We start from the raw sequence: 25,881 nt of genomic DNA on the forward strand, positions 1-25,881 counted from the left end.
GGCCTTAACATACTTTCTGCTCGCAAGAAAGTCACTCGACGCGGACACACCAGAAAGCATACGGTGTCCTACAATATACTTCAGAGTACTCGGGCGCTGCGATCGTTGAACCACCATCGGAATGATTTGAAATACATATATTTGTCTGACTATATAGACGGTGTTGTGGATCCTTTTATTAAGCTTTATCTGTCTCCAATGTCGTTAATTTCAGAGCAATCGATGCACTTGCGGAAGTGCGGAAGACGCTGCGAACACGTACAACCGCTACTAACGGAAACGACTGAGCTTGTCGAGGTGCACAAATCGAAACCGGCCGAGCGTCTGAAGGCACTAGCTTGCCCGCGATAATTATAGAAACGTCGTTACACATCGTTTGTTGATGCATGCGTCCGTGAAGTAATAGTTTCAATATCGCACCTCTGTGCTGACAAAAGCAAGAATAATAAGGCTAGAATTAGGCATACCCTCATGAGCGGAGGAAGCCTAAAAACAGTGAAGAAACTAGGACTACGAAGAATGAGATGTATGCTTTAATGGACAAAGCCGCTAGTATCATTACTATTATATTTTACTGGCCAAGCTCGCATGATTAGAAACGACATGCATGGTAACACCACACGAGTTGAACCACACCATAAGGTTGCATGACTCGTGTTAACAACGGTAACAAGAATAGATATAGGTAAAAAAAATAAACAGCAGATCACCGGAACCATGCCGCACCATATTTATCTGGAGCTTAGCGTAGATATTTCAAAAGAGAAATAGACAAGATAGAAGACGCACTAGGCGCCGGTATATTTTCTTCACAGGCCGTTTTATTTTTTTTCCTCAACTAAACGGTGCAAAAGATGTCGTGCCAGCAATGACTTGACTCAACGCTTGCAGGCATAATTGACTGACTGACAAAAATGTTGTCGGCCGTGGACAGAACTAAGAGAGAAGTACAGGTTATTTGTTTTACATGAACGTTGATTGCAATGGCCGTTGTAATGCATATTTTCACGAGATATGAAGAAGCAAAAAAGGAAACTTCGTCGGCAGCATACTTCATTCATTGTACGATAAAAACAGAAGTATTTGAGGCATTGGTGATGACTGCGTACGGGGGAATAGATTATGTGCGCGCCGACAGCTCCCTGCCTTTGGCAGGAACGGTGTATTGCTCCTATGCAAGTGGAATGTTAAATGACTGGATACAAATAAGAAATATTTGAGCCCGGAAGTTTTTTCTTCCTGTTCAATATTGTTACGGGGATGTTGCGAGTATATAAAGACTATATTTACAATATATATACAAGCTGAGTCAGAGTAGTTAAGATGACTGACCACCAACAACACGCACCAGGCAGCCGTCTCCGATCTTCTTCGTCCTCTCTTATTTCAGCCTTGCGTAACACGATCCCTGGATGGCGACGCGCCGTCTCGGCGCGTAGTAGGCGAAGAATTGCGAGCGAAGTGTGGCTTCAGCTGCGAAACGTGCACGACGTCAACAGGCATCCGACATGAGGATGCATCAATGTGTAGCAGCAAATCTCGTAATTTACGTCGTTAACTTCGCGTAGTACTTCATAAGACCCTGTGTAATGAGAGAGAAGCTACTGGGAGAGGACAACCCGACGGCATGGTGACCCGTGGAGCAACCAAGCACCTGGCGCGAACTTAACATCGGTATGGCGGTGGTCGTAACGCTCTTTTTGTATATGCTGCGAGGCTACCAAACAAGATTAGGCGACTTGACGTGCTATGCGAGCGTCATCGAAGACTTCACGCGCGTACTCAGTTGCAACACGCGGTACAGAAGGGAGGATGGTGTCAAACGGCAATATGGGGTCGTGACCATGCAAGAGATAAAAGGGCGAAAATCCTGCGGCGTCATATCGGAACGAGTTATACGCGAACGTCACGTATGCTAGCGTGGCGTCACAATCGCGGTGATCGTTGGAGACTGAATCCACAAAATCTCTGATTGTTAGGTTTAGACATTCCGTAAGACCATTCGTTTCTAGGTGGTAGGCGTTGGACAGCCTGTGCTCAGTGCCACAAATGGGGAGGAGGTCGTCGACAACTCGAGATAACAACGAGCGGCCGTGGTCTGTAGGTAACTGTCGAGGTGCACCGTGGTAGAGAATGACGTCGCGAAGGAGAAAATCGGTGACGTCAGTTGCGCGAATAGTGAGCAAGGCCTTTGTTATCGCGTAGCGTGTCACGTGATCAGTAGCGACAGCGATCCACTCATTCTCTCCAATCGTCGTAGGAAAAGGGCCAATCAGGCCGAGGCCACCACAAAACAATGGTTCTGAGGGAACTTTAATTGAATGGAGTCGTCCGACAGGTGCCAGAGGAGATTTCTTCCGGCGCTGACACAATTCGCAAGTAGCGACATAACGTCGCACAACACGGTGGACACCTGGCCAGAAGAAACGGTGTCATACGGGGTCGTATGTAGGCAAAGCACCAAGGTGTACTGACGTTGGTGCATCGTGAGGTTGATAGAGAACGACGGATCGCAGATGACGAGGAAGGACAAGGAACACCCCGAGGCCGTCAGGGTTCATATTGCGGCGGTAGAGGATGCCGTCATGCAGCACGAAATGCGCCACGTGCCGTCGGTGCAGACAGAATGTGCTCCGGCGATGATGGACTGTAAGGATGCGTTGCGTTGTTCAGCGCGCATGTCGGTCCTGTCAGTCAAAGCCAGCACGCAGGTCACCTGATCATACGAACAAGATCTCGAGCATCCACGGGGTGACGCTAGAGGCAGTCAGCGTCCTTGTGGAGGCGTCCAGTCTGGTAATGGACACTAAATGAAAGTTCCTGGAGCCGCAAAGCCCAGTGACCAAGCCGTCCAGTCGGGTCCCGAAAGGAAGACAGCCAGCAAAGTGCGTGATGGTCTGTGACAACCGAAAACTTGTGGCCGTACAAATATAGCTGGAACTTGGCCAGAGCCCAAACTAAAGCCAAGCACTCCCCCTCGCTGATGGAATAATTTCTTTCGTCAGGTGACAGCAGGCTGCTGGCGTAAGCTATCACGCACTCGGTACCATGCAGTTGGCGGAGAACAGCGCCTATGCCATGGCCGCTAGCGTCAGCGTGGACATCGGTCGATGCATGGTTGGATGAAAGTGGGCAAGTATGGGTCAGAAAACCGATGAGAGCGGCGAACGCGTGAGCCTGCTCCGGGCCGCATGAGAATGGTGTGTTCGTCTTTACAAGATCCCTCAAAGGCCGAGCAACGTCGGCGAAGATTCTGATGAAACGGCGAAGGTAAGAACACAGGCCGAAGAAGCAGCGCACGTGAGAAGCAGAACGTGGCACAGGGAAACTGCGTACGGCGCGATTTTTTTCAGGATCTGGTTGGACACCGCATACGTCAACAAGGTGTCCTAACACAGTAATCCCGAACTGAGGCTTCGAGGAGTTCAGTTGAAGGCTGGCTTTTCGGAAGACCACTAGAATTGCAGCGAGTGCGGTATGGTGGCTGCCGAACGTGAGAGAAAAAACAGTACTATCGTAAAGATAACAAAGACAGGTGGCCCATTTGTGGCCTCGCTGAAGAAAGTGTCATAGGTTCAAATGTCGCAAGAGCATTACATAGGCCAAATGGCATGACTTTGAACTGATATAAGCCATCGGGCATGATGAAGGCCCTCTTCTCGCGGTCCATTTCATCAAATGAAATCTGCCAGTAGCCCGATCAAGGATTGATGGACGAGAAGTATTTAGCTCCGTGCAAGCAGTCCAAGGCGTCATCGATGCGTGGTAGTGGGTAGACGGCTTTTCGCGTGATCTTGTTTAAGTGGCGATAATCTATGCAAAAACGCCAGGAACCATCTCGGTTTTAACAAGGATGACAGGCGAAGCCCAAGGGCTGGCTGATGGCTCGATGACCCTTTTGCGCAGCATTTTGTCCACTTCTGTTTGGATGACTCGACGTTCAGCGTGCAATACCCGATAGCGACACTGACGAATAGGATTCGTGCCTCCAGGGTTTATATGGTGGTGATCAACAGATGTTTGGCCTAAAGGCCTGTCGCCGAAATCAGACGACTGTAGGATTGCACCACCTCTGAGGGCTGCATTTAATATTTTCCCGAAAGGGTGCGGCCAAACGCCACAGGGTACGAAAGGCGACGTCGCTGCGGCGAACGGGAAAATGGATGACGTGTTTGCGGTGAACGAGACTGGTGCCCACGCGGCGATTGTGAGCCACTGTGCCACGTGTTCCTATCAGAGTTGTCGGCGCTGTTAGACTCGGCGGTGGGCGAAACATGCGGGCATTTGCATCAAAACGGCTCAAGTTGGTCGGCGTGTGAGGTCTCGAGGGCCACGAGTTGCGACAGTATCGGGGCACATGACTAGTGCGGCGACAGGTGAAACAGATTGGCTGGTCGTCCACAGTTCCCCATTCAGTCGGGTTGCGATAACGCGGAGAGAAGCCACGAAGTGGAGCTAAAATAGTAGAGGGCGTTTGTTAGGTATGTAAAGTGCGACAACACACACATAATTTAAACCAATGTGTTCAAGTTCTTGGTGAACGATGGCTTCTACGATAGGAATGGGAAAAGCGGTAGCATCAGGGCTACGCCAACAGAAAGCTGCGGGCGCCATCGCATCCAGTTCCCGTCGAACGATTCGCACCACGTCCTCTAATGGTGAGGCATGCTGCTGTGCGGTTTAATGTTCACACGTCGACGTTGCGGCAATATTGGGAAGACTGGCGAATAGGTCCAAGGAGCGTCGGCTTTCGGCCTGCCCCATTTGTCGGCACTCTTTAATGATAGCACCAGCTGTAGAACAGCTTTTGCACATGATCAGATTAAACGCGTCGTCAGCAATGCGCTTAAGCACGTGCCAACCTTCTCAGCTTCTGCGATGTCGTGACCGGCTTTACGACAAAGTACCAGCACGTCCTGGATGTACGAAACATAGAACTCCGTGAAGGTTTGCTAACGGGAGGCCAGTTCTTGCTTTGCGGCAATTTTACGGCCGGCTGATTTGTCAAACTCTGCCAACTTATGTTTGCATTGGTCCCAGCTGGTTAGCTCCTCTTCGTGGTTTTCTTACGACACCTTTGTCTTGCCTCTTAGGTAGAACGACAGGTTAGCTAGCAATAGCGTTGGGTCCCATCTGTTGATTCTACTCACGCGTTCGTACATAGTCGCCCACACTTCGGCGTCGCCGCTATCGGACCCGCAGAAAGTTCAAGGATCCTTGAGTTGTACAACCACAACCGAAGGTGACAGCGATGTAGCTAGCGATGGTGATGTTGTAGGCGGCATCGACGTTGATCCGGCGTGCTCACCGTCATTCATTGTGCGGATGGTGATCCGACGTCTACTGCAGAGCTTCGCTTCCAACCGTGGTACCCCGCACCTCCCACCAATATCTTACGAAGATGTTGCCAGTATACAAAAACTATATTTACAATATATACACAGGCTGAGTCAGAGCAGTTAAAATGCCTGACCACCAACAACACGCAGCAGCCAGCCGTCTCCAATCTTCTTCGCCCTCTCCCTTCTTTCAGCCTTCCGTAATAATATGTAGGGATTGAGCTACGACGTATGATATCCGATGGGGAGTCAATCCACCTTTACTTCTCAGGAATACCACGAATAGTGCGCCTTTGTATCATTTCCAGTTATTAGGACGAAGCCCTTCAGTGGCCCGTTGCAATGGCTCCTACGGTGAAAAAGCGGACTTAGTCCAGAGATAAAAAATATCAGGAATGGCTCATATCCCGTAAACGCGCAAAGATGCAATGGCTGAAAATCAATCAAGATACAAAAGAAAGAAATAAGGAACGAAAGTAAGAAAAAACAACCGAACGAAAGAAAGACAGAATGAAAGAACGACAGAAGGAACTAAAGAGCCTTTAGGTGCTGCATTAGGTTCAAGCATGTTTGGTTGAAGAGGTCGACCTACAGTGTCATACCTTTACTTCACATGGCGGCTCGTTATGTCTTGCAAGAAGGCTGATCCCTCAGATCGCATACCTGAATGCACTAACAAGGCTGCAGCAAGCTTTCGCTTTCACATGTTCATGCTGTTCGTTCACATGTTCACATGTTCGTTCACAGTGTATCATGCTGCAGTACCTTTCTTACTCTTCAAATAAAAGGCGTCTTAAAAACGTAGACGCCTTTTAACTGATGAAAAACAGTCATTTTCAATGCCGAATGTCTCACTTCCAGGGAAATATTTCGGAAGTTTTCTGAATGCTGCTTCGAGCATGTTGAAGACCCTCGTGTATTTTAAAAATGTTGACCGGCTAAGTTTCTTGACCAAGCATGTTGACAGCACTCCCAGGGTTCTACTAGTACGCATAAATACCCAAGAAAGTGGATGGGGAAACACCGCCGCGGTAGCTCAATTGGTAGAGCATCGCACGCGACATGCGAAGGTTGTGGGTTCGGTTCCCACCTGCGGCAAGTTGTTTTTTCATCCACTTTAATTTCCACTAATTTATCGTTTCTATATTTCATTTATTAAGCGCAAGTAATTTCCGCTATGTTGTCCTCGGTGTCAGTGTTTGTTGGCTTCTTATGATATCACTGCCGAACAATGCCCCTCACCTGCACTTGTTTTATCTAGGCTATGCATGATGTATTAAGTCAAGCATGGTTTTGGTATTGCTCGCAACTTGAATGAAGATGGTTCTTATGTTCCAGTTTAGCTAGCCAGACCATCAAAATCAGCAATGTTCCATTTATGCCAGTCAAGCGCCCTAAACGAGCGCCAAGTTTAAATACAGCAAGTTCGCGCTTAGGTTCAGCAAGTCGCCTTTATATTAACACACGATTATGTTTGTCAACATCTGAATTGGCAAAAAGGGTTTTTGTTCTCCCCTAACAAAAGCCGTGCATATTGAGCTATTTGTCCGTCTCCTTACAGGAATGCTACTGGAACCGGAGGAAGGGGACAGCAAGACTTGTGAGTTATCTCTGGCAATGTTTTGAGCAGTCCGGTTGCTTTACGCGGGCACGCCAACCAACTCACGGGCGACACCACCCACATTTGCAGACAGTCTCATCAATCGTGTGTGAACCTCTGTCAGTTTTAAGGGGAACTTTTATTCACTCGAAAGTCACAGATTTTGACTCCCCGCGCTCTCTAGGTAAAGCTGTAAAATCTTAGTCTGATGTGACAAACGTATGCAGTTTTTCGAAGTTAGTAGAATATTGCCGCACCCGTACTGCCGCATACCACAAATGCAAAAGCTGTGGTAAACTGTTCCACCGGGCTGATCTTCTAGTTCGACATTACCGCAGACACAGAGACGAGAGACAGTACAAATGCGAAATATGTGATAAATCGTTTCGGCGTTCTGAGTACCTAAATATCCATAAACGCATCCATACAGACGAGAAACCATACAAATGCCGTATATGTGACAAATCGTTCCGGGATTTTGGTTCTGCATACAAACTTAAGCGCACGCATACGGGCGAGAAACCCTACAAATGTCATATATGTGATAAATTATTTGGGCGTTCTGGTTGCCTAGATGTCCACAAGCGCACGCATACAGGCGAAAAACCATACACTTGCGAAGCATGTGATAAATCATTCGGGGTCATGTCGAACACCTTCGTTCACACCAGCTCACTCACACTGACGAGAAGCTCCATGTCTGTCAGAAGTGCACTAAACTATTCAAAACCAAGCGAAATATCACACGTCTTCTCAAGTCGCATACTAGGGATACAGCTTTCGTCTGCGAAATATGTCATCTATCCTTTGTTAACAACTCAGTTCTGCGTCATCACCGCCAAAGCATGCACGGGGATAAAACCCTGGCTGAGTCATATCGCTTCGCAGGCAAAGACAACCTTGGTGGATACCTGTGCCAGAGAAATACATGCTACTTATGTGGACATTCCTTTGAAGACGACGTTCAACTATTTACACACCTCGTTACGCATATGGATGAGCAGCCGTAATAGTCTGACTAGTGCGCAGGTTCGGTAAATCGCCCCCGGCTTTCACACAACAACGCCAGAGCGAAGCCGTGCCGAGAAACAACGCTGGCATTCTCTCACAGGCGGGAGCAATTAACTAAACACATCATGTGCAAAGACCGGCTTCTTTGGACATTTGACACGGCTGAGTAAAAAGCGGGTTTTCAAAAAAATACGAGGCGAGACGTCGCCGCCAGAAGAATTCGTCCTTCTTCAACTTCGAAGTGCAGTGCAGGTCCTGCTCAGTGCCTAAAAAAGTATGGTGTTCGCGAACATAGCTTTAGGAAACTCATTTCAAGACAAACCCTGGTAGGCAGTGTGTCTGTTTTGTGTAACTAGTAGGTTGAAATGTCCGCACATGATTCTTGGCACCTCGTTTAGTTAGAGAAGTGCTTTGTGGAACCGTCTTTGCAGTGTACAGAAAACTAGTTTTAATTATACATCCTATTGGTGGTTTCGTTTTAATATGAAAACACACCTATCATTAAGAACCATTTAAAAAGTAAAGACCGTTTTTTTTTAACTGAAAAGCAATCTGTGCCAATATTTCAGGTTCTTAAGCCCTGTTGCCTTCAACAGACAATACTGGTAGGGGCTTTTACGAAAATATAGTGCCACATTGTATGCACAGGAAAATTTATTTCCTGTAAATTTTTTTTCAATGCATTGAATATTTTAGTATTCTTCGCCTCTTGTCTGCTCACCGAACATACTTATTCACTACCAGAGACTAAAGTGATGAGAGGTGTGAGATCTTTAAATTCAAATGGTTTAGAGCTTACCTATATGATATGCTCTCCATGTACGAAATTTTAGTTCTTATTTTATTCTGGTAGAACCTCTGTCAGTTTTAAGGGGAAATTTTTATTCACTCGAAAGTCATATATTTTGACTCCGCCCGCTCTCTAGGTAACGCTGCAAAACCTTAGTCTGATGTGACAAACGTATGCGTGCGAGCGATGACAAGTCAAGTAAGATACAGTTCTTATGCGTATAGATTATATTGATATATGCGTATAATATGCGTAATATGCGTACTTGTATATCTCTTCACTTTGGACCCTTTTCAACCGTTAACAATTCTTCAGTTACTGCTCCGTGCATGACGCGCCTCCATGCATAAGAGAATTCTCAAACATTCTCGTCGATTCTTTGTCGTGGCCTCTTGTAATGAAATTGTACGCGCGACGCCAATAGAGATGCGCGTCATCTGCGATGACGCGGCAATCTTCGATAAATCACGTGGGAATAGCCGACGCTGATTAGGCACAAACCACGTTTTGGACGATTGGCGCATGTGCACTTCCCTATCCTACTGCCCGAGTATAACTTGTTTTGTTAGTTCCGTTACGCCAAATAAAAAGTATCTACTGACTCAAAGTTCTTGCTACAGTGATGTTCGCCGTTACAACAATTTGATATCTTGTAGAGGCCCAGTTGAAAAAACACAACAGGAAATTTCAGTCTGTCGTATTTTGGGACGTTGTTTCTGTAGTTCGGTTGCCTGTAGTTCGGTTGCCTGTAGTTCGGTTGCCTGTAGTTCGGTTGTCTGTAGTTCGGTTGTCTGCAGTTCGGTTGTCTGCAGTTCGGTTGTCTGCAGTTCGGTTGTCTGCAGTTCGGTTGTCTGCAGTTCGGTTGTCTGCAGTTCGGTTGTCTGCAGTTCGGTTGTCTGCAGTTGGGTTGTCTGTAGTGTGACGTCCTGTAGTAGAAAGTTCTGTAGTTGTTCATCAATATTTAATGTAAAATTGACAGAGACCTCCTTAAGGCTATGTAAATTTGTTAGTACACTAAAGAAAAAAAGAAAAGTAAAACAAATTTAAAAATACCGTCCCCGCCGAGGACTTCAACTTGCGACCTCACGAATGCGAGTCCGGCATCTTACCACTGCACCACTCCTACTTTTTTTTTCTTTATTTCACTGCACCACTCCTACCACATCTTTCGAGGGTACACTTTGGCCATGTGAATAGTACGATTCGCTGATGTTTACATTTGCATTTTAAGAGCCAAGATCCGCTATCACTCCACCGCGTCCCCTGCCGCATCTCTAGACGAACAAAAGTGTTGTTACCATCGACAGGTACATCGTGGAGTGCTAGAACATCAATATTGATGTACGATGTCAATATTAAATAAGAAATTCAGGAATAGACATCGATGACTGTTGGGGCTGTTACTGCTAATTTTGACAGTTGTCTCTCGTTCTTTACACTTTCGAGCGCGCACATAATTCGTGTGTTCAATGCAAAATAGCTACATAAACATTCGTGGATGTGTGTGCTTTCTGGCAGCATACTGGTTTCTCCCCGCAGCGCTGTACCAGAATAATGAGACCAGAGCGAAACCGCTTTTCACGCAACTTTGAGGAAGAACCCGAGACTTCCTTTTCGCTACGCAAAAGCTTATGCAATATTTCTGGGAAATTAACTAATGTGTCAGTGTAACGGCACATTTAAGTCCAGAGGCCTGTGTGCCACATCTTACCAAATGAAGTAAAACGAATACTCAGCCATTCCCGCAGATAATATGATTTTGATGAGGCCAGTATGGTGTTGCCAGTGCCTCGTCGTAAGGCACAATTATAACAATTGACCACGTCGACTTTAATACCGGTGTCGGTGCTATCAGCATTGCCGGCTTCAGCGAAGCATGATTGAATACCGTGCAAGAAAAAAGTACGGTACACCACCAATGCGAAACTGACATACAATTTTAAAGCGTCGCGACGGAACGCGCTTCTGTCGAGGCGTGAGAACTTATGTCGCTGCGACAAAAAGTAGCACATTTCTGTGTAGCCCCGACAGAGAGTTCCTGTTGCGACGTCAGAATCGCTGTTGCGATAAGAAGTTGTTGTTGCGACTTCATATACTCTTGTGGTCGCGACAGAACGTTTCTCTTGCGACTACAGTACTCTTGGCCGTCGCGACCGAGTGTTTGTTGCGACGTCAGAATTGCTGTCGTAAAGTCAGTCGCTGTCACGGCAGAAAGCTGTTGTGACTACAGAATTCTTGTCACGACAGAACGTTTTTGTTGCGACTTCAGAACTCTTCGTCGTCGCGACAGAATCTTTCTCTTGCGACGACAGAATTTCTGTCGTAACGTCAGAATCACGGTCACAATAGAAAGCTGTTGTAACTACAGAACTCTTGTTGTCGTGACCGAAAGTTCCTGTTGCGACTTCAGAACTCTTCGTCTTCACGACAGAGTCTTTCTATTGCGATGACAGAATTTCTGTCGTAACGTCAGAATCGCTGTCACGGTAGAAAGCTGTTGTAACGACTTCAGAACTCTTGTTGACGCGATATAAGGTTTCTGTTGCGACTTCAGAACTCTTGGTAGTCGCGACAGAATGTTTTTGTTGCGACATCCGAATTTCTGTCGTAACGCCAGAAATGTCTGTCGCAACGACAGAAACATCAGGAACTTCTGTCGTACAACAGAAATTTCTGTAGTCGCGACAGAAATTTCTGTACTTGCGACAAGAATTCCTGCTGTCTTTTTCAAATGGGGGTGCTTCGTTGTGATCGCATATACCCTGCAAGCTCAAATGACACCAGCAACCAGAAACTTACCCCCCCCCCCCCAATGGGCACCCTATAGACGCAAGACTAATTTATAGGACATTCTTGTACATGCCCAATTGAGGACAATGCCGAAGCCAACATCCGGAGCCTCTGGCCGCCCCAGGAGCTCTACATGCAAACATAGTGTATATAACATAAACATAAATGGTACAGCGTTGGAGTATCTCCCCAAGGTAGCTTAGTGTTTCGCCTTCACGTCAAGCAACGTAGTCTACTGTCAAGAATGTGCGAATTGTGACGTGCAATACATATGAGACTAGAAAAACAGTTCGTACAAGACTCCACGGCCATCGCGCAGATACAAAACAATTTATAGAAAGCAGTAGCCAACCACATGAATGAACCTGTCCATACATTCATTGAACCTAGACTCTATATATTACAAACTTATTTCCGTTCAACTTACCATAGTAAGTATGCCGAATCACCCCCCACACAAGGTTAAATGTCCACCTTGGACAGGGAATAAATTCGGCACGTGGCAGCTTAGAATCGCTAAAAGCCGCAACTTACGCAATAAATTCTTATATAATTAAATGCATAACACGCGCCATGCCACCACCTAACCTCGATTCTTAAGATCACCTAATTGTCCGTTTCCATTTCTTCCTTGCTTCTCCATTACAAATCAATTTCATATTCTATTCATCCCTAATTCGCATATAACAACCATTCGAGCTTTTTCCCATCTGCACCTGCCCCCTCTGGATTTTTCTGCTGGGACTCAATTTGTGCCTCGGTTTGTTTCTTTTATTGCGAAAGTAATACTGCTCGTACTTTCGGCCTATCGGTGGTCGTGGCGCCTCCTTACACTGCTGCGCGTCACGTGACCGTGTGACGTCACGCCAGACCGAGAGTCGGGGCCCCAGCTCGCGGCATCGATTGTGGAGGCGAAGCCTTGCGCGCCGATGCTGCGGCGCTACCGAGAGAGGGCGCTCACTGGTGTGACGTCACGCTAGGAGGATATGTGGGGCTACAGCTCGGCTCCTCGCAGTGGTCGGTGCGCTGCCTTGCGCTATGTCGGATGTTGTATAGCCATAAGTTTAACAAAGGGCAACCATGTCCACACCATCAGCTGAACCAAGGCGCAGCCAAGGGTATTGCTTTCGCAATCTTCCAGGCTTAACCAAGCTAAGCCTTCAGCCAATTTTTTTTTTCATTTCCGCTCTTTCTTTTCATCTTTCCTTTCTTTAATTTTTATAGACTCGCGGACACATTCCATCGTCCCAGACACGCCTACACAGAAGTAGTGAAGCTAATCCTATGAATACCCGAGCCGATACCTTCCAAATGCCGCGTCCGTTGCTGCCACAATGTGGGTCGCCAACTTAACACCTCCAAAATTACCCAATGCACTGCTGCGATATCCTTACAGATCGTGCCTGCAGTGTGATTTTTACCCTTCCTTACGCAACAAAACTGGCGTGATTACCGCCAGGGAATAATGGATGAATGAAAAGCTGTATTTAGTGAGAATTTTCAGCGCATGCGCCGGTAGGAAGTTACTAAGGAGTGTCTGAGCCATGAGCTGGTTCAAATCGCGTGTTGATGCTTACTGCGTTATATTTCTAATGGAGCATCGAGAAGCAGCTGCCATTAAAATGGCACGCCACAGCCAGCACGATGTACAAGAATAGCTTCAAATCGCCAACGTCTCATCTTCCCTCAATTTTTTCGGACAAAAAATTCAGTCGTATTATATGTGGCGGCAATTCTTTTATACCGCCACCATTTTCATGGTGGCGGTAGTAGGTAGCCGCGAGTAAATCACGGCTCTCTCACTTGTGATTCCAACGACGGCGAGAATAGCGGGCTTGAATTTACGCACGACGAGAACACCAAGGTGTATGTAAACTGGATAGCGAAGTTTTTGTAGAAGCCCACACGTCTAGAATACGGCGGCTCGTTGAAACCATCGCCATCTGCGTATTGAGGGGGTAGGGGTGGAGGGCGGGGGACAGCTAGGAGCAAGCAAAAAATAAAAGGTGACGTAACATCCGAAAATTGCGATGACGTCAATATGTCTTGCTGCTTGGAGCTAATGTTTGAATTCCTTAAGCGTCTGACTTTTCGACCGCTACGCCAGCAGTTTTTTTTTTTTGAGGCTGAGGCAAGCTTCGAATTCACCTCAGCTGAAGCGCCAGCGGATCATTAAACTATGAGAGTGGCGTTTGTCATAATGTGAACATAATTAGGTGGTTGTTCTCAGCAATTGCTCCAGTCAGTTAATTAGGAAGGTGAGCGAATAGGCTAGAAATGAATGGCAGCGTCACAGAGGTTTCAAAATCAACTTCACTTTTGTTCGTCTACAACAATGCAACCAATATATTTGACCAAACAAAACATATTTCAATGGATGAAAAGTACTATGGCCAGCACACAGTCGTAATGTATAGCAACATATCATAAATGTTCTCACATAACTATTCGCTATTCCGTGCGACACCATTCATATTCATATCCAACCGTTATCAGACAAGACAACATTGTTTAGACAACATTTCATTTACTAATTTTGCTGCACTTAGGAAATTCTGTGCCTGTGTTAGTGAGAGTGAACAAACATAACGCTAAGTTTCTTCCGGGAGCGTTCATCATTTACCGTCACGACGAGAGAGAGCGCGTCGGATACCGCAGCGCGAACATGCACGAAAAAAAAGCCTCCAGTCGCAGCTTTCGCCAATGAATGCCGCGCCTTAGATCACGCACAACTTGAAGTAAAACGCACGCCACACTTTGAAGAAACACGCAAGGATATATAAAAAAAGCTTGCATGATACCGTCGTGTTCAAGAGAGCAAGGACATTCGGTACGACGCAATAGCTGCTTTACACAGTCCTGTCGAGTCTTGCGCCAGAATCACGGGCTGATAGGTGTCACCAACAAAGAATTATTAAATTGAGAAATAAAAGCAAATTTCCAGTTCTACTACAGCGAAAATAGTAGACACGCAATAGAAAGACAGTATTCTGCTTCAAAAAATTCTCTGTATGTTTTGACAAATGAAGTTTAAATTACTCAGTTTTAAATCGTTTTCTTTTTCAAAGAGCTAACTGGGGCAACCGTGTGCCACACAGATAAATCTTTGCAAAGTCGTGGTATTCTACGGAACATTTTACCATTTGTGAACAAATACAGTAGCACGTCGGATTTCAGCTGTTTTCCTGCTAAGCGTTGTATCGTTATTAGGATATTTTTCATGCCGTTCTCCCAATAAACTTTATTCTTCTGAGAATTCTGAGGTCATCTCCGGCGAGTGACATAGAAGCAAACATAGCATCGCTTGAAAACAAATATTTTTGTACACCATTCTAGTTCATCTTGATTTAATTCGAACTCGTAATTTTTTTCCTAAGTGTACAAATTCTTCCTTGGCTCAGAGACGCAAATCTGCTTGTATTCTTCAGAACACGTCTTTGAGCCCATAACTTCAAATAATTAAAATAATACGGCCTATTACTCATAGCTGCCGGATCCGTGAGTCATCATTGTAATCGGCGTGAAAAGCCATATTCACCGCGGTGATGCCGAATGACATCAGGCGGGTACAAATGGGTATTTTTCAAATATTAGCGCAGGTTTGCGTCATAATTGCAGAAACCATCTGCGCAGTATCATTGGTATACTAACAACCTGATTTATTGATGGAATGAATATGTTCAATACATCAACATTTTATTTTTCTTTTATTGATACTGTCAGCCCTCATCGGGCTATTACAGGAATGGAGAATAAAAACAACAGAGATACATAGAATGCGACCGAGCAACAAGCTTTGGCTCACAAAGCTTGTCTAAAAATCGAAAAGTATGAACTACAACATACAAGGAAAGCCAGCAGCCAAACAAGAATTCCTAAATTCTTGTTTGGATTCTGTCAATGTGGCAGAGGAGCAAACTACATAGGACCCGTTATAAGTACTCCATCAGTTAAACTGACAGTGTTCGTGCAAGCGAAGGCGCCGTTTCGACTATGGCGGACGAGTGCTGTGCACAGTATAGCGCCCCGACTGTGCTGTTCGTCCTATGCCAGCCAGCATAGTCAGTCTTTGATGAGAACGAACTATTGCAAGTACCACGATAACAAAACACTACTTTACTTCTGAACATTGTTTTAATCAAACATAAATGGAACCCTTTTGTGGCAGCTAGTCACTGTCTGACTAATACTTTAATAATTGCAGCATTCCTGATGACGCCTGGAAGTACCAGTGGAACACACAGCCCACGCGGACAACCGATGGAACTTACAACGTCGACGGTACGTAGGCGATGGTCATTTTCTAACGGTGCAACTTGCGAAGGCAGTTCACAACAGACATAGGAGATAGCCCCTACGGTTACCGGAGCAACGGTACATTTATTGGGTATAAGGATGCACTTTACCAGCACCATCAAGACGGTTTCCGCATGACCCAGTTTATAACTGGCCTTGTTGAGAAATTTGCGTTTATTTGAATATATGCAAATTGATACATACCTTAGGCAGCAGAAGCTTTTGAATGAATCGATTCTTGTATCGGTTGTCAGGTAAAGGACGCTCCTAGATGATAAGGGCACAACCTGAGACTATGCATTCCACGCAGCGTTTCACTCGCAAATGGAATCATCGCTTGACCGTTGGTCTACAATTTTTATTGGCCAAGCAGAACCTCAGTGGGTTCGTCCTCCTAACATCGTTATAATGTTTTCCTCAAACAGATCAAGCTGGTTGACAAAGCAAGTGCTTTGATGCGAGTGCATATTAAGATGTGCAATTACGACAGCGTTTCAGATTTCTTTTAAAGGAGGGTCGTAACTGTACTGCTATGTTTTCGGCCCAGTGTGGTAATTGCTCCCGTGCAGCAGGTTCGGAGCAGCCAACTTATCCCGTTGCGGCCGACTGCAGAACTAATGGCGTACAAGTTCGGGCAGCACAAAATACTTTATATTTAAGCTCTTGGTTGCTTCATACCAAGCAAGCCAAGTCACAGCCGCAGCAAAAGCAGCCTTAACAAATTAATGAAAATGTAGCGCAAGGAGACACAAAACAGTTGGCTAGTTGTTTGCGCTCTCTTTCCTTAAGCCTTTACCAAATAACCCAATTATACGCTTCTGAAACAAGATTATTCGTGTTGACACAGTAACAATCTCAATACCCAACGATTTCCAATGGGTATGCCACTATTTCAAAAGTGTAACGCTTTGTGAACAAGAAAATCTACGCCATGCTGAAACACCCACCTTTCAATATGAATGTTCTTTTTTAAGGCGATTAGCATTCCTTGCATACATGAAGAATCATTCGTTCTGTCAATAACTACGCAACCACTTTCTCAGGCCTGACGAACGTTGCGGCTTTAACAGTTCGAATAATAAAATCGACGAAGCCTGACAATGAAGATTACTTTCTTAAATTACGCTTATGCAATAACACTGGTTCCTTCGAAGTCAAAAATGATGAAGCTCAAATGTTTAGTTGCGGTCGTTTGCAATCCGCGTTTGATCTTTTCTGTGACGTACGAAGGCGCAGAGACTCGGGCGTGTGGGTGTAACAATGCCATAAACATTCTTAGCCAACTCCGTCCCACGCCCTTCAAGTTCTAGATACAGGTATATTCAACAATGCGGCATGTCCCTGCAGTTTTAATGCTAATTGCAGTAGCGTCGATGATCATCCTGAGGAAGTCTCTGCTTTATTTTCCGCTTTTTCCTGCTGCAGCATTTTCCTTTCATTTTCACGCGATTTCTCCACAGTTCTAGGGAACATATGTGCAGCTATTTTCCTTGCAACGCTATCCATGCAGTCCACACTTTAACGCGCTTCGACGCTTTCTGTTCCATAGTTCAGTGGCATTGCCCCGTGAATTAACACTTCCGCATTTCTTTCCAAGCTGATCTGGTGTCTGCAATATAACTTTCAGATATGGGCATTGAGCGATCTTTTTGATAGTGTCTATAGTCTGTTGATGGCCTGCACAGGAACATTGTCGAGGACACCCGTTTTGGCGTTCCTAATGAGCTGCTAAACTTGCAGTGCTTACGGCCGGTGCTTACGGCCGGTGCTTAGGAACTTGAGCTACCGGAGTGACCAAATAGGTTTGGGATAATCAGTTTCTTAGAGGCGAGTATATCGCTGGATGATGCACCTATCTGTCATAGAAGTTCGAGAAATTATGGGCAACCATCAAACAAACATTTTAAATCCCTCGGTAGAAATGCTTTCTCTCACTTTGTCGCCGTCTGCGTCTGGCTATGTCTACTGCTCGTAATAGATGAACAATAGGCAAGAATTTCGTGAGGCATCTAATGTGATTTTTACTGGATAATATAGCAAATATATTGGGCCAGCGGTTCCCTGCACGAAAATCGACATGACATTTTTCACTTTGAGCACTGTCGTGGTAATGCTCGTGGTTTGAGAGAAAACGTGATAATCTTCAGAAGAATCCAACAGTGCACAATCCTGATCGTGCTCGACTTCCTCATCGCTAAAAAATTCTTGCATAAATTCAAGAAAGTTGCAGAAAGAAAAGGCATCGCTTACCGACGCACAACTGTAAAGTTTCCCTATCAATAAAAGCTTCTTGCCTTGCACAATGAGCATGAAATACCATTTCCCATAAATTGGCCCATCATAACTGCGATTGAACACTTTTACTGTACTTTTGTCATAAAGGTGTCACTGAAAACTGGAGCACAAGTTACCAGCCCCTGGAGTCCATCAGGAACATCATTAAGGCAATGCCAAGCACAAGTCGTGCAGGCATGGAGGAAGCATCAGCCAATTTTGAAGACGGAGCCACGTAAGTTCGCACTTATAAAAGTTCCATTACAAGGTGACTCAGAGAAGCAAGGGATGGCCCCGCAGGGGCGTCTGCGTGAGCAGGCGTTTGGTGTGTTGCGACACCACGTACCCGAGCACGCGAGGGTTGGACCCTCCCGCGTGTAGCCGTGCGCGGCTTAGCCGTGTCCGGGGAAAGGGGGATCCTGGAGGTTGAGCCGATGCCGGGTGATCGGACCTTTAAGGCCCCCCGGTGGAGGCAACACACCTCTTTGGCCTCTGCTTCACGTAGATGGCACCCCCGGACTGACCCACCCGGGAGAAATCGGCAGTCGCCTTTTCCTGTCCCCCTCTTCAATCTTTTTCTTTCCTAGCTTCTTTCTTTTACTGTCCTATCATCTCTTCTCTTCCGTCACTTCCTAATTTTATAGGCGGCTAGGGTTAACCTTGTGTATGTGCCCTCCCTTGGGTATGTTATATTAGGTTAGAGCAGCAATGCACGGCTGGCGTCTGCAGGCTTACACGTTAAGTGCTACAGCGTCCCCCTGTTGGGCTCCATGGTGGGTGTCTGCCATTGCCGCCGAAAATGTCCGAAATATTATAGGGAACACATACTTTTCTACGTCTGCTTGATCGTCACCCTCAAAAGAGGGGACGCACCGATGAAATTCTAAGCTTCTTCAAACCAAAAGAAATTTTCCCCCGATTCCAAGTCGTTCACAGCGAACAAACAGAAAAACCAGCTTGAACCGTATCTCCTTTCCTTGTTGCTAAAGGCTTGACTGATGCGCTTGGACCAGGCTATAAGGTCACCAAAATGCCGAGCGGGGATCTCCTTGAAATCCATGATAAAGAACAGCACAGCAAACTAAACAAACTTGTGGCATTTGGAGATATACCTGTTACCGTTTCACCCTATCGGTCTATGAACACCCCACGCGGTGTAGTATCTGATGCAGATCTCATTGATTTGTCCGAAACAGAGCTGTTAGAAGGCTGGAAAGAGCAAAATGAAATTAACGTACAAAGAATCATTATCCGAAGAGAAAATAAAGAAATTCCTACAAAGCACCTGATCCTCACCTTTGCCACTTGCGATCTGCCACAAACAATAGAAACTGGATACACGAAGATAGCTGTCAGACCATACATCCCTAATCCAAGATGCTTCCAGTGTCAAAGATTTGGGCACGGATCGCACAGCTGCCGTGGTAAACTTACAAGTGCGAAATGTGAAGCCCAAGGCCACGCCTCAGATAAATGTGAAGCAACACCTCACTGTGCAAACTGTGAAGGTGAACATCCAGCATACTCGCGATCTTGTCCCAACTGGAAAAAAGAAAAGGAAATAATCACCTTAAAAGTACACGAAAACATCTCTTTCAAGGAAGCACGAAAAAGGTGCTCCCCATTCCACCCCAAAACGTACGCCAATGCGACGCGTCAGGGGGCAGCGCCACACCGGCCTGCGCCACCTGCCCGGCCCGCGCACAGCGAGTCGCTGGCTGTGGCATCCCCCGCCCCCGAGGTGGAAGCAGTTAAACCTGCGCCACCTACCAAGACACAGAGGCCGGCTACCCCGGGCACGTCGGGCCTCAAGACCACGCCTCGCCAGGCGAGGTCTCACAAAGTAGAAGCCCGCACGTGCGGGCGTCCAGTGCTTCCCAGGAGGCAATGGACACAACACCGGCACGATTGGTGCCGAAACAGCGGCATGGCTCTCTCGAGCTCGCCAAAACAAACAAAAAACCCATAACAGGGCCAGACGATGGTCCTGTTACCTAAAGTACGCCACTACACACCTGAACACGGAACATTTCTCATCCTAATAAAATGGCTGTACAAATTATTGATTGGAATGCCCATGGTATTCTGAACAACTTAGATGATATCAAAGAAATAATACAAGAATTTAATCCTAGGCTTTTCTGCTTTCAGGAAACACACTTTAAAACATCAAATACAAATTTCTTAGCACAATACACATTATTCCGGAAAGATCACGATGATGGCCATGCCGCGTCTGGTGGCGTGGCTATTATAGCCCAGAGGTCAGTTCCTTGCCAACAACTCCACCTTCAAACTAATTTTGAGGCAGTAGCGGTTAGGGCGATTCTTTTCGACAGGTTGGTTACGGTCTCATCCCTCTACATACCACCCGAACATCGCTTGCAACTAAGGGATCTTGAAACACTAGTCAATCAGCTTCTGGAACCATTCATTTTAACAGGCGATGTGAACGCCCATAATACGCTATTGGGCGACTCGCGCTGTGATGCAAGAGGGCGTACTAGAGAAGACTTTCTTTTGTGTACCGGTGCAGTTCTTCTCAATAAAAAAGAACCCACCTTTTATAGCACCACACATAAGTCATATTCATTAATAGACCTGTAAGGCGCAGCAGATGAACCTTACAACTGTCCCTTTAGTCTCGCTGAACTGAAGGCTGCTCTCATTTCCTGCAGCAACTCAGCACCAGGTAGTGACCGCATAATGTATGCAATGATCAAGAATATGCATCCAGAAACATTTAACAGACTTCTGTCCCTTTACAACACCATGTGGGTATATGGGCATATTCCATCCTCATAGAAAGAAGCGATTGTCATCCCAATTCATAGCCTCTCCATCTATAATGACGTACCTTGATTGGAAGGTCCTAAAAAACCCTTACGGAAGTGACCACTTCCCTATTCTCTTAACTTTAACAAAACGAGCTGATCCCGCTACAGATTCCCCGATGGAAAATTGACTCGTCGGATTGGGAAATGTTTCAAGAGATCACATATTTACAGTACGATGATTTGAGTTCTTTAAACATAGATGATGCTGTGGCATATGTAATAGTTTTTATTACTGACGCCGCTGAAAAATGCGTAAAACAAACTAACGGACTTGCTAATAAGCTTCGTTTGCCTTGGTGGAATGACGCATGCAAAGAGGCACGGAAAAAACAAAATAAAGCTTGGAGCCTGCTTCGTGACTCTCCAACTGCGGAGAACCTCATTCATTTCAAGAAGACAAAATCACAGGGCAGAAGAACATGACGACGTGCAAAGCGATAAAGCTGGGAAAGGTACATATGTAGTATCAGTTCTTACAAAGATGAGGGTAAGGTATGGAACAGGGTGAACACATTAAAGGGCAGGGAACCACAACCGCTTCCTTTAGTAAACGCTCAAGGCAACACCATGAAAGATCAGGCAGACTTCCTGGGTAAGCATTTTGAAAATATTTCTAGTGCATCACACTATGCGCCAAATTTCCTAAAGTTCAAGGAACGCATAGAGCGAGAGCGCCTTGAACGAAAATGCGCAGCAGATGAACCTTACAACTGTCCCTTTAGTCTCGCTGAACTGAAGGCTGCTCTCATTTCCTGCAGCAACTCAGCACCAGGTAGTGACCGCATAATGTATGCAATGATCAAGAATATGCATCCAGAAATATTGAACAGACTTCTGTCCCTTTACAACACCATGTGGGTATATGGGCATATTCCATCCTCATAGAAAGAAGCGATTGTCATCCCAATTCATAAGCAAGGCAAAGACCCCGCATTAGCCAGTAGTAGTAGGCCAATAGCTCTAACAAGCTGCATGTGTAAGTTATATGAAAAAATGGTAAATCGGCGTCTAATCTATTTCCTGGAAAGCAACCGTCTACATGATCCCCTTCAATGTGGTTTCAGGGAGGGTAGGTCAACAATAGACCACCTAGTTTGCATTGAGGCAAATATTAGAGAGGCTTATATACACAATTTTTTCTCTCAGTATTTCTGGACTTGGAAAAAGCCTATGACACAACATGGCGATTTGGAATCCTCCGAGACCTCTCTGCGGTGGGCATACGCGTCAACATGCTAAATATGATAGAAAACTACTTGACTAACCACACGTTCCGTGTTAGAGTGGGCAATGCCCTGTCCAGGCTATTCACTCATGAGACTGGTGCGCCACAAGGATGTGTGCTTAGCTGCACCCTCTTCATTGTGAAAATGAATTCCCGCCACGAAGTCATTCCATCCTCAATGTTTTATTCAATATATGTAGACGATGTGCAATTAGGATTTAAGTCTTGTAATCTTGCTGTCTGCGAGCGCCAAGTCCAACTCGGACTGAACAAGGTCTCACAATGGGCAAATGAAAATGGCTTCAAGCTAAACCCCACCAAAAGCTCCTGTGTAGTTTTTTCTAGAAAGAGAGGTTTGATACAAAATCCTGATATTATGCTGCATGGACAACACATACCACTCAACACTGAACATAACTTTTAGGCATAATACTCGACTCAAAACTAACCTTAATTCATTCCTCATATCAAGTATTTGAAAGCTAAATGCCTTAAAACAATGAACATCCTGAAAATACTGTCACATACAACATGCGGAAGCGACAGGAGATGCCTCATGAACCTCTACAGGAGCCTTGTACGATCGCGGTTAGACTACAGTGCCGTTGTGTATCACTCAGCTACACCCAGTGCTCTTAAGATGCTGGACCCTGCGCATCATCTTGGTATCCGCCTCGCCACCGGCGCCTTTAGGACGAGTCCGATTCAAAGCCTCTATGTGGAATCGAATGAATGGTCGCTCGATCTGCAGCGGTCATATTCTACATTTAATTATTTTCTTAAAGAACATGCTAACGAAAGCCATCCTTGTTATCCCACCATAAACAATATGACCTCTGCAACACTCTTTCGTAACAAACCTACAGCCAGAGAGCCGTTCTCGATCCGTGTGACAAAGCTAAGCGAGGAGATGGATGTTCCCATTCATGAAAATAGTGTAATGGCTTCTGCGAAGCCGTTTCCACCGTGGTTGTGGCGAATTATTGACTGTGACACGTCATTCGTGGAGGTAACGAAGCATGCTCCAGAGGCGCACATTCATATGCATTGTCTGGAATTACAATTTAAATACCCGTGTCCAGAGTATTGCACACATGCGTCTAAATCACATGCTGGCGAGTCATATGCAGCCGTCGGCCCATCCTTTTCCGAGTACGATGTTCTGCACCCTCAAACAAGCATCTTTACAGCAGAGGCGTATGCACTGTGGTCGGCTCCGAAACACATCAAACAGTTAAAACTGCATAAGGCGGTCATATACACAGACTCATTAAGCGTTGTGAAAATATTGATGTCATGCTTCAACCACACAAATCCAGTAATTGCAGATATTTTCTCTCTCCTCTGTACTATTTATGCATCTGGCCAACATGTAACGATATGCTGGGTGCCTGGACACAGAGGTATTGAAGGTAACGTCCTGGCAGACCGAATAGCTACCGCCTTAGACATAAAAGCTGGCAACATGTCCATAGCCGTTCCGGTCTCAGACCTAAAGCCATACTTACGGAAAAAAACTCAGAACCTACTGGCAGCATAAATGGGACGCTGAAACACTTAATAAACTCCACATAGTTAAGCCACGTTTAGGATACTGGCCATCACTGACCAAGTCCAGACGAAGTGATGTCCTATTCTGTCGTCTCAGAATAGGGCACACTTACGGTACACATAGCTTTTTGTTGAGCGACGGTGAAGGTCCAATGTGTAGTAGATGTGGGGAGACACTCAGTGTTGAACATGTCTTCCTAGAATGCCGCGAAACACAAGTCGAGAAGAAAAAACACTTCCCTTTAGCATGCAGTCAGTATATACCACTTCACCTGGCACTGTTTCTAGGCAGAGAACCGCTATTTCGCATGCAGTCTACCCTAGCCTTTCTAAACGACGTTGACACGCTCAACGTTTTCTGTCCAAAAAATTCGTAACACGGCCTCTTGCCATGGTTGCGATGTGAACCTATGTTATAGCAGATGCCTCCAGGCCCTTGTAGTCAAGGGACCCGCTGAGGCTGTTCTGCTATTCGTCAACAACAATCACCTGTTCATTTTTATTCATCTAACGCTATTACACCGTTGTTGTACATCCTATACTTATAACATACCCTATTTTAGCCATTTTCACATTTTTATTCCTTGTGTATTTTATGAAACTTATAGCTCTCCGTTTTAGGCCTCTCTACAGCCACGTCACGTCAGCCATTAGTCCATTCAGTGCTCATCACCATTGTCTTGGCGCTCTTTGGTCACACTTGGCCCTTGCGCCAATAAACACTACATATCATCAGAAGCTAGGGATGGTTACCTGGTATAACAATGTCTCTACTAGGTAATTTCTCCTATGAAGGGCTAGTTCTGATGGCTGAAACAGGTACTGCATCAGCAGTTCAGTGCGTCCGGCTGACGCAGCCTGCCTTGCCAAACTTCTTGGTTCCAACAAAGCGACAGGACACCATTGTCCGGTCCGCACCCACACCTCATGCCGCAACCCCGAAGCCAAACAAACTCGCCCGATTTCCATCCTGTTAACACGCCACAATGTGCGGTACCCTTGCAGGTCTGTAGCCAGCTTACTCACTCCCAATTACGGAATATGTAAAGATTGTGAAGGAGAGACGCTCATAGGAGCCGAGGCCCATGAAATAAAACAGGCTTTTCCTGTTTTCCTGTGAAATTCCTGTGAAAAAATTGCGCTGGGACTGACACACTTGTGCAGGGGATACATGCTGCGATGACCTAAATAACAAATATCAGCTGCTGTTCAGCAATATGGCGTCGGCGTAAAAGAGAAGCCTTAGCTGAGGATCAACTACCTAAATACTCTGTAAAAGAGAAATGAATGGGCCTGACAATACGCTGTTCGAGTATTGAAGCTTGTGCATTTAAATAAATGTGATATTACCGAAACTGAAGCACTTGTATTTTAGATTCGTCAAATACTTAAAAGAAACGTTGAGAAACTCAAGTAGCAAAATTACGTCTTTATAACTTATATAACAAATATAACAATATAAGCAAATTTAACAGCGATACATATGTTTTTATTGTAATTAAAGTTTGTAAATTCTAAGCTTCTATTCTTTCCAAACTTAGCGATTTGCTAATTTTCCCCAGTTGCAAGCCTAAATAAATGTGGTAAAAATTAAATTATGGAGTTTTACGTGCCAAGACCACTTTGTGATTATGAGGCACGCCGTAGTGGAGGACTCCGGAAATTTGGACCACCTGTGGTTCTTTAACGTGCACCTAAATCTAAGTACACGGGTGTTTTCGCATGTCCCCATCGAAATGCGGCCGCCGTGGCCCGGATATGATCCCGTGACCTGGTGCTCAGCAGCCTAACACCATAGCTATAAGCAACCACAGTGGGTATAAAAGTTGTGATGGATACACTTGCCGGAATTTATTTGGCTCTATGAAACGAAATTTGATTCTTCGTTTGTTCTAATTTTATTATTAAATATTCTGTTGTCAATGGCGGTCAAGGTGGCACGATTAGAAACTACGTAGAGTAGAACCAAACCATAACAATGCATGAGCGATGTGAACAACCGCAACAAGAATGAATGCAATTATGTAAGCAAAAGGCACATTACCACAAGAATATCTACCAATCTTCGTCTAGTGCTTAGCGCAGACATTTCAAACGAGAAACAGGCTGTAGAAGAGACATACACTGAATGCGCTGTCTCTTCTCTACTGCCCGTTGTATTTTTCTAC

General features: G+C 45.6%; 1 protein-coding gene across 3 annotated transcripts in view; it reads left to right on the top strand.

The window, feature by feature from the left end:
• The window catches only part of LOC135905310 (zinc finger protein 454-like), an 89,908-nt gene that overhangs the window by 58,027 nt on the left and 6,000 nt on the right, over positions 1-25,881 (top strand). The window contains exons 6-8 of one of the 3 annotated variants that reach the window (XM_065436328.2): positions 6,901-6,939; positions 15,735-15,811; positions 18,209-18,335. In XM_065436328.2, the coding sequence (XP_065292400.1) occupies positions 6,901-6,939; positions 15,735-15,811; positions 18,209-18,335 (243 nt within the window). The remainder of the gene's footprint in view (positions 1-6,900; positions 6,940-15,734; positions 15,812-18,208; positions 18,336-25,881) is intronic. The other 2 variants (XM_065436329.2, XM_065436331.2) reach the window with 2 other exon arrangements.

The sequence above is a fragment of the Dermacentor albipictus genome, chromosome 3 (genome assembly GCF_038994185.2).
Source record: "Dermacentor albipictus isolate Rhodes 1998 colony chromosome 3, USDA_Dalb.pri_finalv2, whole genome shotgun sequence".
NCBI lineage: Eukaryota > Metazoa > Arthropoda > Arachnida > Ixodida > Ixodidae > Dermacentor > Dermacentor albipictus.